Source organism: Periplaneta americana, chromosome 1, assembly GCF_040183065.1.
Source record: "Periplaneta americana isolate PAMFEO1 chromosome 1, P.americana_PAMFEO1_priV1, whole genome shotgun sequence".
NCBI lineage: Eukaryota > Metazoa > Arthropoda > Insecta > Blattodea > Blattidae > Periplaneta > Periplaneta americana.
In genome coordinates, this window is record NC_091117.1 from 149,503,087 (window position 1) to 149,518,691 (window position 15,605).

Genomic DNA, 15,605 nt, shown 5'->3' on the forward strand with positions numbered 1-15,605 from the left:
GTCCTGTTTTTCATTTTTTACATCTGGTAACCTTACACGGTATGAGACATTCTGTATGCTAATGGAATGATAACAACCTTGTTCCGAAGTGATCTGTAGGATTTGGCAGTTCATACATACCTCATTAATCTAGATACATATTCCTGAAGAACGTTGAGTTTTTTCGTTCGTTCCAGTTCTTTGTAAAATGAGTATGACGTCAGAAGCCCACTCATCATGATAAACGGGTCAGTGTAGATGCAAGCTCCTCTTGCGAATGCAGTCCACGAATGTCCCAGATCCTAAATGAGAGAAAGATTAAGTTAGCCTATATCTAACACATAATCTTTCTCAACACACGTTTCCAGATACCGAAGGTCTACAGTGTTAATTCATTATCATGACGAAGAGATAATATATTCAATTATTCTAATAAAACGTGCAAATTTTATCATACATGCAAGCACACATACACACAACTTATGCATAGAGACCTAGGCTATTGTGGTAATTATTACATATGTACAAAACATACAGAAGTAAATAAAACGTAATTGTAAGTTTTAAATTTACTTCATGATGAAAGATTCTCTAGCTTGTACGACTTTTAAAGCTTTACCATTAACTTATAGTCTGTGAAACTCAAATACGAGAAGAAAGAGCACTTTCTTACACAGCTGTGCCACACAATAACATGAATTTGTAAGCATACTAGGATAGTCATAAAGTTTTAATTATCACCTCGAAAAAATGAAGCTGCAACCATGAAACTTTGTGATGGTGTTAGTCCTTTTCTATATATTCACCCTTCAACATGATACATTTTTCCCAACGATGGATGACTTGACGGAGGCCTTAGTTGTAGAAGTCTGCATTTTGGCTGTTCAGGAAACGTTCCACCTCAAAAATCACCTCGTCGTCATTCTGGAAATGCCTGCCACGCAATGGTTTCTTCATCCGAGGAAAACGGAAGAAGAAGTCTCTGGGTACCATATCAGGAGAATACGGGAGTGAGGCAAAATTTGATAGCCTAAAGAAGCAGCATGTGTGACAGTGTCCTGTGCAGAATGAGCTGGGGCGTTGTCATGAAGCAAAAGGACCCCTTGGACAGCTTCCCGCGACGCTTCGTCTTGATAGCTTCCCATAACCTCGTCAGGAGATTTTGGTAGTGTGCTCCTCTGATGGTTTGCCCCTTCTGAGCATAATCTGTCAGCACCATGCCTTGGATGTCCCAAAAAACACAGGACACAGTCACACATGCTGCTTCTTTAGGCTATTAAATTTTGCCTCACCCCCCGTATTCTCCTGATATGGTACCCAGTGACTTCTTCCTCTTTCCTCGGATGAAGAAACCATTGCGTGGCAGGCATTTCCAGAATGACGACGAGGTGATTTTTGAGGTGGAACGTTTCCTGAACAGCCAAAATGCAGATTTCTACAACCAAGGCCTCGTCAAGTCATCCATCGTTGGGAAAAATGTGTCGCGTTCAAGGTTAAATATGTAGAAAAGGATTAACACCATCACCAAGTTTCATGGTCGCAGCTTAATTTTTTTCGAGGTGATTATTAAAACTTTATGACTACCCTTCATAGGCGCCGACTTCGGGGGTGCTTTGCATTTTGAGCATCCCCAAAATAATTACTGGGGGTGCCGAGCACCGCCAATATTATTTATATACAGACTTCTCAGTTCCCACAACTAGCCAAACTAATGATACAAAGATCAGATGCTGGTGCAAAAGCAATCGAATTTTTAGTATGGTACAGTTGCTTATCACTAGAGCCCGAATGTTTGGTAAAATGCCTTTTTTACTGGGTGGAAGTAAATCACTATTTGCACAGATATATATGTTATTTGGAGTAAATCAAAGTGATGGGGCCAATTTTTATTTTGCCTATTTTGCCTTTTTAAGATGTTTCTTACTAATAAATGCCTTTTTTTGTCATTTTAAAGCAATATTTCTTGTTTATTTGCAATTTTCTAATTAATTATAATGTAATAAGTATGAAATTTAAATATTTGAAACAATGACTAACTTTACTAACAACAGTAAATAAAAGTAATTTATTTCGGTGTATAATCTGATAATAATCGTGCTTTAATACTATTGGTGTAATATGAATAATGATCGACAATTCACAGTTACAAATATAATATTGTCATGTCTTCACAATACCAACAATCAGCTTTATAATTTTATAATATAAGCTCGTTCTCATAGAAGTTGTCACATATCATTTTCAATTGTTTGCTTTCATATTTTCAAATCTTACTGTTACAATTTTGTGCTACACGGGTGTATTATTGTAGGAGAAAGAAACGTGAGTGAGGAACAGTCAGTTATTGTCGGGTGACAGAAGGTATAAGATCAGTTAGCTAGAATGCTTAAATTCAGTATACTATTCAAAAGTAAAGTTCATGCTTATGTTAGTGAATTTGGTGCCCATGTGTTTTCAACCGATGGAATAGTTTTGTTATGTAAGGTTTGTGAAAAGACAGTTAATCACGAAAAAAATATTTTATAAGTCAACAAGTGTCACCTACAAAATAAATACGGTATGTGAGTTATGTTGATACAGTTTAAATTCATTACTTACTTACTTACAAATGGCTTTTAAGGAACCCGAAGGTTCATTGCCGCCCTCACATAAGCCCGCCATCGGTCCCTATCCTGTGCAAGATTAATCCAGTCTCTAGCATCATATCCCACCTCCCTCAAATCCATTTTAATATTATCCTCCCATCTACGTCTCGGCCTCCCTAAAGATCTTTTTCCCTCCGGTCTCCCAACTAACACTCTATATGCATTTCTGGATTCGCCCATATGTGCTACATGTCCTGCCCATCTCAAACGTCTGGATTTTAAGTTCCTAATTATGTCAGGTGAAGAATACAATGCGTGCAGTTCTATGTTGTGTAACTTTCTCCATTCTCCTGTAACTTCATCCCTCTTAGCCCCAAATATTTTCCTAAGCACCTTATTCTCAAACACCCTTAACCTATGTTCCTCTCTCAGAGTGAGAGTCCAAGTTTCACAACCATACAGAACAACCGGTAATATGACTGTTTTATAAATTCTAACTTTCAGATTTTTGGACAGCAGACTGGATGATAAGAGCTTCTCAACTGAATAATAACATGCATTTCCCATATTTATTCTGCGTTTAATTTCCTCCCGAGTGTCATGTTTAAATTTATTACTGTACTAAAATATATTATGCCTTTTTAAAATTTATAATGCCTTTTTAGAATATTACTGTACCTTTTTTTTTACGCTTTTATTGCCTTTTTTGCCTGCCTATTTTAACTGTTATAAATGCCTAAACATCCGGGCTCTACTTATCACCAAAGCTTACTTGTGAAGGTATTTAGTCATGTTGATTCTGCGAAACTGCATTGCAAAACCGAACCTTGTCTTTCAAGAAAGCTGTGTGTATTATATTATAATGCCTGCGTTCCACAATATAATCTCCCTTATGTGATGGATTTCCACATTCTGGGGTGAAGTAACATATAAATCAACAACAATGGCATTGCCCGAGTCACAACTTCCACGTAACCAGCAGCCACCTCGACATTTGGACACTGGATCCATGCCACATGTCCATTCATCTTCTGCAGATTTATATTGTAAAGAGTTTTACGAAGTTGTTGACAGTTTTGTGAACTGTTTGGATGATCACACTGACACTTTTACTGTAGATTTTCTTGTTAAGATTGAGTGAGAATTTTCTAATTGGTGGTTTGAATAATGGTGATAGGGAACTGGAAGAAATTCTCTCATTCTATGGAGATGACTTGGCGAAGAAGAAGGATATGTTATTAGATTTTGCGAGATCAAAACTGCACCACATCACAGATTTTCAGATTGTTTTTGATCTCCTTCGGAAAGAAGCTTTTCTTTGTGACATACTGCTGGAACTTGTTAAGTTCATAAGACTAGTTGTTAAATACCAGTGTCTACCTCTACTGCTGAGCGATCATTTTCCTCTCTCCATAGTCTTAAATCCTACACTAGGTCTACCATGAGTCAACAGCAAATAAATTATATAGCTATCATTCATTCCCACAGAGAAGAAGCTCTGCATTTAAGATTTGGGTGAAATAGCAAATGTGTTCATCACTAGAAATGAAATTCGCAGGCAGACGTTTGCTATGAAAACATAATTCGCAAAAGAACCAAGCTTCTGTGGCACAACATATTAAGATTTTATTACTCCTAATGAAAAATGATGGTGTCGTTAATAATAAAATAATAATTAATCAATTTCAAAACACATACACTCTTTGACTTTACATTACGAACGCACCCACACAGGAAACAAGAGGCGCCAAGACCAACAACGACCAGTTCCGAAGATGACCGAAAATAGGTCGAAACATGTTAACAAGGTACGTTAATATTTAACACAAGAAAGTTCTTATCATACATATTCCGAAAATAAAATAATTGTTGATTAAACGGATTATGAACAGAGTGTTCGTGTTTACCAATTAACAATGTCATTTGTTGTAATGAAGAAAGACTTTCAACAGTTTCAACATTGAAAAAGATATCTTATCACAGTGTCAAAGTGTTCATACAAACACAATTTCAAATCAAAATTCTAAAGAAATTTCAAGAAAACAGTACTTAGCCTAATAATAAATCTTGGTCAGTATTGCTTACTGAAAAAGAACATAGGCTATACCTACCTGATTCTCCTCGACATGATGCAGTAGCAAAATTTCGGATGCTAACTAGCCATGACTGTTTATCAGCATAACTTACCTGTTTAAAATTGGAATTTTTGGTTCACTAAAATGCATCCTGTGTAACCTAAAACTCTATCGTATTTTGCATGTTTTTATGAAAAAATCCCCCGTCCTTCCAATTAGGAACCACTGGTTTAGATTATATGAGTGTGCTGCGGAATTTTAAATTACTACTGTCATGTGCCACATGTTGGAAAAAGTTGAGAAACGCTGATCTAGAGTACAGGTATTCAGTGAACAGAATCTCGTCATGGTTCAGCAGTGTGTTATATTTACCTCAGCCATAGCTGTTCTGTTGAGAAATGGATTAAAGAAGAGAGCCATGCATTTGTGAGCTACGAGCAACATCAAGGTAAATATGGCTCTGACCCCATGCAGACTCTCGATGTCTTCTGCTGTTCTTGTCAAAGCAAACAATTGCAGGAAGTTCTTGCGCAGCGAGAATGCCTGAACTGCTTTCCTCCACGAACCTGCTAATGATTAAACAAAGGTGGACTTAATGTACAGTAATATTCTCTGACGTGAAGTTTCAACTTTCTGTTAGTAGACTAACAATGAGTTTATTAAAAAAAAAGTAAAGCTTTTATTTACTATCATTATGCCTATATTTTAGTCTATATGAAAGTAGAGTATTCCTATTAGTCAAAACTTACTGTCTTTACTTCCTTTAGGCCAAACTATGAACTACAAAGCTAATTTGCAATGTCACATTAACTACCGGTAATATGAAAATATGATCAAAATGTTTTAATTAGAAAGAAATTAAGTTACGGTATTTAAGAGGTTATAAGCATAGTAACAATAAAGTTTCATTTTTTAATAAATAATTGATTAAACGGCGATCTTACTCGTGTTAATTATGTAAGCATGTGCGGCTTACAGATGTTTCAGTGCTACTTGACACCATCCTCAGAGCCTTCTGTATTTAATCAATTATTTATATTCAAGTGTTAAAAGTAGTGTACCGGTATGAAATATTCAACATGGATTTCATTTTTTGTTATAATTCTCCAAAAGCAAAATATCATCATCATCATCATCATCATCATCATCATCATCATCATCATCATCATCATCATCATCATCATCATCATCATCATCATCGTATCCTGGGGCTTATCTTCTTAAGACAGAATAATGTAGGCTACCATGCCATTCAGTACTCTGGTTTTAGACTAGCACTTTCCTTATTGTGGCCTATGTTATGCTCCCAGTGAAGGCGATTTTTTTTTTCCACTGGCTGGAGATAGTACAGTCGAACCTCAATACAACAATTTTCTGGGGACCAGAAGGATTATATTGTTATATCGGGATTATTGTTGCATTGAGGGGTTATGAAATTTTACCAAAATGTAGGGCTTATGATCTGAAAGAGAATATAGTAGAAATAAGTATAAAACAACATTATATACCAGTACTATAAAATACAATTTACTCACCATTTGATTATCCTACTTGATTTTCTTCCTTCGGTTATCATTTTAATGGAAGTAATTCCATGTCCGTCTTTAAAATGTTAAAGCCAACCGTTGCTTGCTTTGAAGTTCGAATCACTAAGTACACTGGCAAAATTATGAGCATTCTGACACACAATAGGAATGTTAAGTGCCCTCATTTCGTTAAATCACTTCAAGTCAACATCTTCTGCTGTAGTAATGTTTAAATGGTTGGAAGGCCACTGGACGTTGCCAAAGCACGAAATGAGTTGGTGCAGAAACAGCTGTCGCAATCTTCTCCTGCTGATTCTGGCAGTGTAAGTAGTGTCCTCATCTTGCTGGTAGCATGTAGTGTCAGTATCATGCTGTCCTATTCTTCTTAATTCGGGGACTAGGTAGATGTTGATCATGTAGAGATACTATTCTGCATTAACTATAATTAGAGACAGTCAAAATTCTTGAATAAAAGGGGCTAAAATTCTTGGTTAAAAAGAATAAAAATTCTTGAGTGAAAACGAAAATTTCTTGAGTAGGCCTAAACCTGAAATTTTCACCCCGTTCTATTAAATTATTATGTTGCTTAAGATAATTGACAATTATAATTCTATATTCAAAGTTTTACGTTAACAACAATTCTTAACATCATTTAACATTCAAAGTTGTACGCAGACAACAGTTCTAAGTTTGTCATTGTAAGATTTGTTCTTCTATTTGTTAGCACACACGAGAACTGTGAAAAAAACGTTCACAGTCAACATTAGAAACTGGAGCCCATATAGCTTGGAGTGCTCCATTCACAAAATCACTGTGATCTTCACGTAACGATAGCAAACCTTCTCGCACTGAAAGTCCAGGACTATTTTTAACTATGTCCTTCAGTTCACTGTATGCATGTACTGCTATATCAGGTGATAGATTCTTTAAGGTTGGCACCTGATCAAAGAGAAGTTTCAAACTGCTTTCAGTTGCATCAATGCTTAACAAATTCTGTTTGTAAAACTGTTCTGATACCAGTTGAAGTTTATGAGCAGGATTTCCCAGCATTAATTTGTTTAGTTTAACCCCATTTGCCTTGCAGCACTCTTCATTTCAATGACCGCTCTCTCTTTGTGTTGGCTTTTCAGCTCACTTAAGTTCTGGTTTAGCACATCACTGAAAGTAACCTCCGAAACAACTACTAGTCGTTTCTTAAACTTTTTCAGCTTAGGGTAAACTTCCCCAGCGACTGGCTTAGAGTTTGTCTCAAAATCAGTGAGCATTGGCTTGAGGAGAGAAGACAATGACTTAACAAAAATAGCCTCTGCATGAATGATTTTCCGTTATCTTCATTCAAGCTATGGATGTGTGTAGAAGAAGCACTGAAAGCTTCCCCTTGGTCTGATTGAAGGAATTCGAAGAGAACTTTCCAGTTGTCTGCTAACCATTCTACTGATTCCAGTCAAGAGTTCCACCTAGTTGGAACAGGAAGAGGGAATAAACCTGCCTTGGAGCCTTTCAGCTGCAGATAGTGCTGAAAAGAATGCTTCTTCTTTCTTATTAATTGCTGAAAAATTGCGTACTTTTACGATTGTTTCGCGAGTTGAAACGTGTAATTGTATGATATGTTTTATGTGAATCATGTTTTAAACTGTGTTTATTTGGTTTTTAGGTTTTCGCGATTTCGCGAGTCACGAATTTTGACTGTCTCTAAATATAATGGTATGGCTCTGGGAAGCCTTGAAAAATTATGGGCCAATAATTCCAAATATGGCTACACTACAGCACACTGTAACTTTAGTGTTATACAGTACGATTTCATCAAGCAACTGAGGGTTAGTGTCTGAGCAATACTGGAAGTTTTGCTACTCGACAAATCTGGTTAAATGGAAACTAGTTGCTTGTGCAGCAAATGCTGCAAAGCAAGTCCATAAGAAGTTCAAATAAAAATTTTTCAGATTTATTTTCAATGAAGAATACCAAACATTTTGAAAGTTATTTGCTTCCATAATAAAGAAACATACTCCCTCTGAATGGTTTTTTATGCCAAATACTTTTTCTTGAACCTATCCACTTTCAGTTTTTGAGTTTCAATGCGAAAACACAAGTACCGGTAACAATGTAAGGACGATCAGTGTGTTTTTCATGTGGGAGTAAAGCAATATCTATTTCAGGTCATTGTGGATTGTAAGTGAAAGTTAAAAAAGTCAGGTTTACTATGCTTTCGAACAATAGACATAGCATCTTGGTATAGCTGCTGCATGTAGAGCTTGAAATATAGAGGGTAAAATAATTTTATCCTACTAAGAGATCTTGCTGAAATGATCGGGAGACTATAAAATATTGTAGGCCCATTATTTTATCACTAAGTAATACCTTTTGGTCTTTCCTTAGGAACTGTAATTGTTGCGCTCTCTCGAACCAATACTGAAGATAATGACGCATATAAGTATCTACACCACACCGCCATTAAGTATATGAAAAAGACCCAACTCCACTTGATTAATAACTACTAAAATATTTGATTTTAAATAACAATATTATCTTACGTAATTTTTGTAGTTATATATATAATAGCCACCACTCAGTAAATTATAAAAATGAAGATCTATCTTAAGATATTCTCTACATCTACTTATAAAACCTTAAAACGTTTCACTTTCATATCATGAATATAGATAGCATTAATATGTATAATTAATGAAAAATAGTCACATCATGGTATTAACCATAATAATATTTCATTCTAATGGTAATAATGTCTTCAAACCACCTTTTAATATCAATACACAGCTGTACTCAGAAAATTACACAGCGCAGAATCAGACCTTTAAATTATTTTTAGTAAGTCTTAAAGTTTTTAATAACCAATTGAATTTGAGCTCTAAATGTGTCAGCAATCCTGCAGGTCATGGCCTTCGTGTATTAGCCTATTGTTTATTGTAGTGTGCGTTTTGTTTTATTCTGAAATGCAATTAGTTTTCAAAACTGATGAAAGATGGATTTTGGAAAATAGGAAAATTATGTAGGAAAACTAACGCTTCACTGAAAGTTACAATTTCTCTGAAAATCCTTGGATGCCAAGCTTAAAAATAACGGATCATTCATTAAAATCCGTTCAGCCGTTTTTCCGTAATTTCCATTACCAGTTCAAATTACATATATAGATATGTGTTTCATCAATAGAAGCAGATTAGGCAGCATATCATTGCTGTCAGCAGTCATTTCTCTAAGTTGCATACAGAATGCCATTCTCATCTGGCGGTCATTTGGGTGTGACATATGCACAATCTGCAACTTATGTTGTTGTTGTTTAGTCAGCTGTCCGAAGACAATTCTGAACCTCATAAGTGACATCAAAAAGGCATCACTCATGAGGCTACTAAGCCAGGATGTCATGAGGTAGGGTGCCAGATCCTTTCCCTCTCTGCAACTTATAAAGATGGAATTTCAAATCTGTTTTCAATATACAGTGAAGTGATCTCCAGGAGATTCCACTATCTGTGAATGTCAATCAGCTAAGTGCTGTGGGCTTCACTGCATGTCTGCTCGAACACGATCGGCATTCTCAGGTATTTGGACAGTTCTTGGCCTACCTGACGATTTCTTATTTTGCACTTTTCCACATTCTCTCCAACACTACCTATCGCACAATTGTTCTTTTGTCAGGAATGCTATGATTTCGAGAATGTCCTTAACATAAGAAACGTTGAACAGTGATAACACTCATTAATCTAATGCGTATTTGTATCTGATTCATTGCAAACGAAATGGCGGGCGTCCTAGAATATACAAACAACTCCAAAGTTGCCATTGCTATGTAGGTCTACTGTTAGGTAGGGTTTCATTATGTAAAATGTACTGTATATTTTGCTCCACGTAGTATTTTATACAATATGAAGAACTTTTTTGTGCCAGTTTTACATTTACCCCTGTGTAAAAGACACAAACAGCTTATTTTTTGTATAGTGTAATTATTATTGTTATTAGAGGAGAAAAATCCACTCCAACCCCGGGGGTCAAACCCAGGTCCTTGGTTCTATGTATCAAGCGCTTTAACCACTGAGCTATGCGGAAGTTCAATCCACAGCACCGGATCGAATCCCCCTCCTCTAGTATTTTTCCCTTTGAGGCCTAACTTAGGTAATTATTATTATACTTTATGTATATAGAAGTAAGCTATATTCATTTAACCCTTTGCAGCACAAATTAATTTTTTATGTTTTTCATTTCATGGATCAAAACGAAGCTTCGATCAATTTTTTTCAACATTTTAACTCTGCACACAATTTCAAAACATAAATGGCACCTCTATGTATACTCAAGAGGTGGTTCCTTGGTGGAATATCTATGCCATAAAATTTAGAAAGAAAGAAACCGGTGGTTCCTCTGAACAATCACTATGCTGGAAAGGGTTAAGGAATCAACTTGATCCATCTCATATTCTTTTCATATTTTCATTCCTTAACAACAAGAGTATAAAATGCAAGAGAGATGAGATTAAACAGAGCAATTATTTAACGAAAGCAGACAGTACAGTACGTATATAACTAAAAGCATAGGTCTACTTACTTAATTCTTGTTCCCCGGATTTCCATCCAGGGTCATAAGCTGTTGCAAAGGCGGCAATAACAAGCAACATAACAAACAGTGCACTGAAATAGAAAGTTTGGAATGTATCACTAAATGTGTCTATTAATTTATTATAATGTGTAAGTGTATCATTACTTTTTAAGAGTGCTTCCTTATATTGTAAAAGCAATGTAACAGCTAAGATATAAACAACATAGTTTCATAAAACTGAATATTTTCTCGACCTTCATATATCTATTGACATCTAGTTAAATAATGATTTATTATTGCAATAACCAACTAGATATTTTAGTTTCAAATTATTTGTTATTAAATATACTAGTACCTCGTATTCATATCAGTATGTAGCCTGTATCTCACATCAAGAAGAACACATTTAATGCATCTTATCTAATAACAGTAAGTTGTACAATATAATTGAAAAGAGACTTCGGGATCCATGGTATTGTAATGATGCGATCTCTTTTAAAGCCATGCATTTTCAGAGTCTTAACTCGTTTGTATAGTTCGTACAACTTCATCGTGTGCAGTTCCTGGCTTTTCTGAATGTCCAACTGCATTAGAGGAAATTGAACTATACATGGTAGGGGGACGTATTTGGTTTCATAGAATCAAATAAATTACTACACATTCTTCTTTTGGCAACTTATATAGTTATTTCGTCATTAGCATATTATAGTTGATTCTATTCACTAGAGTTTTTTTTTTTTTTTTTCATTCAGATCTTCCCTTTTTCTCACTTTTGTGATATCTTTAGTCCAACAAAATCAAAATTCGTCAAGTGGTGGTTTCTTTATAATGGAAATAGTTGTTTATACAGGAAATATTATTTTGCCATTAGCATTCTCACTTTTGTATCGAGTAAAACGTCAAATTCGGTAAATTTTGGACTTGGGATGTTTGTCAATTCAAGTTTTCAATATTGCAATTTAGTCCAACATCATCATCCAACTCACGGAGGTCTAAAATATTTGGTCTAATACTAAACAGTCCACAAAGAATTTCTGTCCAATACTGGTACATCATTCAGTGTAAGTAACATCACCTATATCCCACACTGGAATCAAAACACAAAAATGAACAAATTAAATGTTTTGTTCAAACTCTATCATTTGTTTGATCAAATTTCAGTCTGGCATTTTGACAAGAACTTCATTTCCTATACCTTACAGTCATATCCTGTCTGAGAACTTCACTAGGAGCCCTATTAGGGTAGCCTCTAGCTATGTTCTTTATCCTTTATATAGGGCATATCCAAAGTCCGGTAACACTTTCAATATTTTATTACACACAAACTACAAATGATAGCACTTTCAAACACACGTCAGTTTAAAGTCAAACTGTACGGACCTTTCTTCTTCATTGAGGCTACAGTGACTGGACATTCATATCTGAACATGTTGGAGCAATGGCTGGTGCCTCAACTTAGACAAGATCTCGATGACGATTTCATCTTTCAGCAAGATGGGGCTCCGCCACATTTTCACAATGCAGTTCGTACTTACCTGAATACAGAGATGTCTGATTGTTGGATAGGACATGCTGGAGTAAGGGACAGATGTTTCATGACATGGCCACCAAGGTCACCCGATATGACTGCATGTGACTTTTTTCTATGGGGGTAACTAAAGGACCGTGTATTTGTACCGCCTTTGCCATGTGATTTAGAGGAACTAGAAACCAGAATTCGAGAAGCTGCTGCCACGATCACAGAGGATATGTTGAAAAGAGTATGGGAAGAGTTTGATTATTGTTTGGACATCTGCCGAGAACTTTGAGAGTTTGACTTTAAACTGACGTGTGTTTGAAAGTGCTATCATTTGTAGTTTTTATGTAATAAAATATTGAAAGTGTTACCGGACTTTTGATATGTTCTGTACAACTTCTACCTTTATCGCAGCATTATACAGTGGATGTAAATGTGACCCAACATTACATTTGTACTGGAATGCCATAATTTTCTACGTCGGTATTGATTATGCACAGTGCACTGCAAGTTTCACAATTCTCTCACCTCCACTATCTTCTTGTATGTTCCCTGATTTATGAGTCACGTTGGTAACTAAATCCCTCATTTATCAGTAGGGGTCGATTTCTTTTTGACATACCGTTACCATAATTATTCTTAGCGTAATGCAGGTTCTGACATGATTATCAAACATTTTCCTTACTTATCATTGATTACACTCTTTTAATATTTATATAATCACTGATGAACTATTAAGTTATTTGAATTAAATAAATAAATAACAATTAAACAGGAACGTTTGGAGCAAATTCTAAAAATTATGGTAAGTTTAATGATAATGGTAATGTTAAAATTTATTGTAGGGCTGTATCTTACTATTTCAAATCACTATGACCATAACGAAGTGTAGCCTAATTAAATTATGCGTCACAGCATAAATACGCAATACAACGTAATAATATGTTCTAGAATATGAAATATAATAATTTTTAATCTTAGAAACTGTGATATTTTTAATACACAGCTATTAAATCCGTAACTTGAAGAAATAATGTAGTTGAACTACTACTGATATAGTAGTAATAAAACTGAGAACGAGACGAGAAATTCTACTAATTGGTCAAAGTCAAATGAGACTAATTAAACGAGGATGAAGGATATGAAAATACTTAGCCAAAATCAGACAGCACCAAAGCTGTGGACCAAGTACTGAATGAACGAAAATAACAATTGGAGCAAACATCATAAGGACTAAAATAAAAATGGGTGAAAATGTTCGACTAAAGTTCTTGTAACCATATAAAGATAAGAATGAAACTTCCGTCCTATATTTGTAGGCATATGTTAACTCACATAACCAGAAGGGTCGAAGTAGGCAGATGTAGCTTGTCCTCCCTTATCTGGCACATCTCTGGTACGACCCTGACCCTTAAAGATATACCCGTACCGTTGGTATACCTTTGCACTGTGTCAGAGAGTGCGATATGGACATCTTGTGCACTACAAGAAGCAGGAACACACAGTGCCCAATGAATAGCAGAAAACCGAGGCACTCGATGACCCGTCTGGAAGGTAAGAAAAGGGAAATTCTGTTATAGTGTTCTTGCATTAAAGTTTTATCCATTATAGATTTGTATTTAAATGTTATCAGTTATTTAAAAAAAATGAAGGTACCGTAATTATTATACTGTACTTATTGTGTTTTGTTACTTGGTAAATAAGCCAGCAAATGATTGAATAAATAAATAAATAAATAAATAAATAAATAAATAGGTAAATAAATAAATAAATAAATAAATAAATAAATAAATAAATAAATGTGAATAATTTTTATTTGTAAGATATACAGTTTTCTACATTAAGTATGAATATTAATCGTGTACAAAGAATATACTAAGGGGACTGTACTGGTACATAAAAGATCGACTAAACATATATGTAGGCCTATACGGTACGGTGAGGGCTGGTTTTAGTAGGTGTGCATGCATGTGTGCAGGCGGCTGAAAGAATAAATTTAATATGTAATTTTAAAATAATTATTAATAATTTAGTGTTATACGAATTTTACAAAGAAAAAGCGTGAACTAATGTGCGCTAATTTGATATCAGTTATTTCTGGAACAATAAATAAATGTTTATATTTTGTGGATTTTATTCACATTTGAATTTAATTTAAAAACAGAATGATGTTAAATGTGCATAGTTTCAAGCAGTGTTGCCAACTCGATTCTTAAAAATCCGCTATGAAACCGTCCAGAAACCGCTAAATTGCTATATTGTCAATGTAAAATTAGATTATTTTGCAGCTGTGAGTGCTAAAAATACCCGCTAAATCCCTATATCAGCAATACAAATTTCATAAATTTTATCCGCTAAACTAACATTGAAAAACGCTAGATCTAGCGAGAAAACAGCTGAATTGGCAACATTGGTTTCAATATTCACCCAACAATCGAATGGCTTGTCAATTTTCAACGTTTCCAGGCACTGACAAAAATTCGTTAGTACTTCACAGTGAGCAGTGTGAAGAGGAACTTGTTGATTAATCCACAGTCTACTATATACAGTCGCGAAGCTTGAGGTGATTTTTTGCAAATCTCGTGATAAAGTGCTCCAAGCGGTTAGCAACTAGAAACAATAGACTGTCCACGCTCGACTTTGGACTGTGTCGTATTTCCATCGAGTGCTAGCTCGTTGCATATTTCACATTGATGCTTGTGAAATGTTCGTTATTGGTTGTAATGAAAATGTTAATGGCTAAAATACAATAATTGGAATAATAATATTTTACTAGAGACGTAGAAAAATTAAGTTTGTGTTAATGAAATTTATTGATCACGTTTTATTTTCAATTCTGGTGGGATTATTATTGTACTTTTTTTTTAAAGGATATGTTTTTAATTATAGCTGTTAATTTTGTTGTTATTCTTATTTGTTACTTTACTAGAGACGTAGGAAAAGTCTGTTACAATAAAATTTATTGATCACGTTTTATTTCCAATTCTGGTGTGATTATTATTGCTTAACCTCATCCCACTTTGTTAACTACGTAAGCCTACACTACAAGTACCGGTACACGTAAGTTACTCCACTAATTCATATTTCCATTATTATTGTTGTAAAGGGAAATGAAAATTAATATTTATTGGTTTCATAGTTAATTATCGCTATAATCTTGAATGAGTGAAGCGATTATAGTAAATTTCAGTTGGTTTTGCACAAACAAAAATAATATTAACCTATTTCTTGCAGGTGTCTTCGAGTTTATGGTGGAATTTAATATACTTCATTAAAATAATAAATTAACTTTATGCATTTAATATTTCAATAATGGAAGGAAGGTGTTAATATTTCCAAAAGAACACAACGAAAGTGTAACATATTTTGTCGTCTACTA

General features: G+C 34.8%; 1 protein-coding gene across 15 annotated transcripts in view; it reads right to left on the reverse strand.

Moving 5' to 3' along the window:
• Nucleotides 1-15,605, reverse strand: part of LOC138701991 (nose resistant to fluoxetine protein 6-like) — a 1,327,025-nt gene that overhangs the window by 33,518 nt on the left and 1,277,902 nt on the right. For 14 of the 15 annotated variants that reach the window (XM_069829508.1, XM_069829491.1, XM_069829501.1 and 11 more), the window contains 4 exons: nt 13,562-13,773; nt 10,720-10,802; nt 5,012-5,208; nt 121-281 (listed from right to left, as the gene is read on the reverse strand). In XM_069829508.1, coding sequence (XP_069685609.1) covers nt 121-281; nt 5,012-5,208; nt 10,720-10,802; nt 13,562-13,773 — 653 coding nt within the window. The remainder of the gene's footprint in view (nt 1-120; nt 282-5,011; nt 5,209-10,719; nt 10,803-13,561; nt 13,774-15,605) is intronic. The other variant, XM_069829447.1, reaches the window with a different exon arrangement.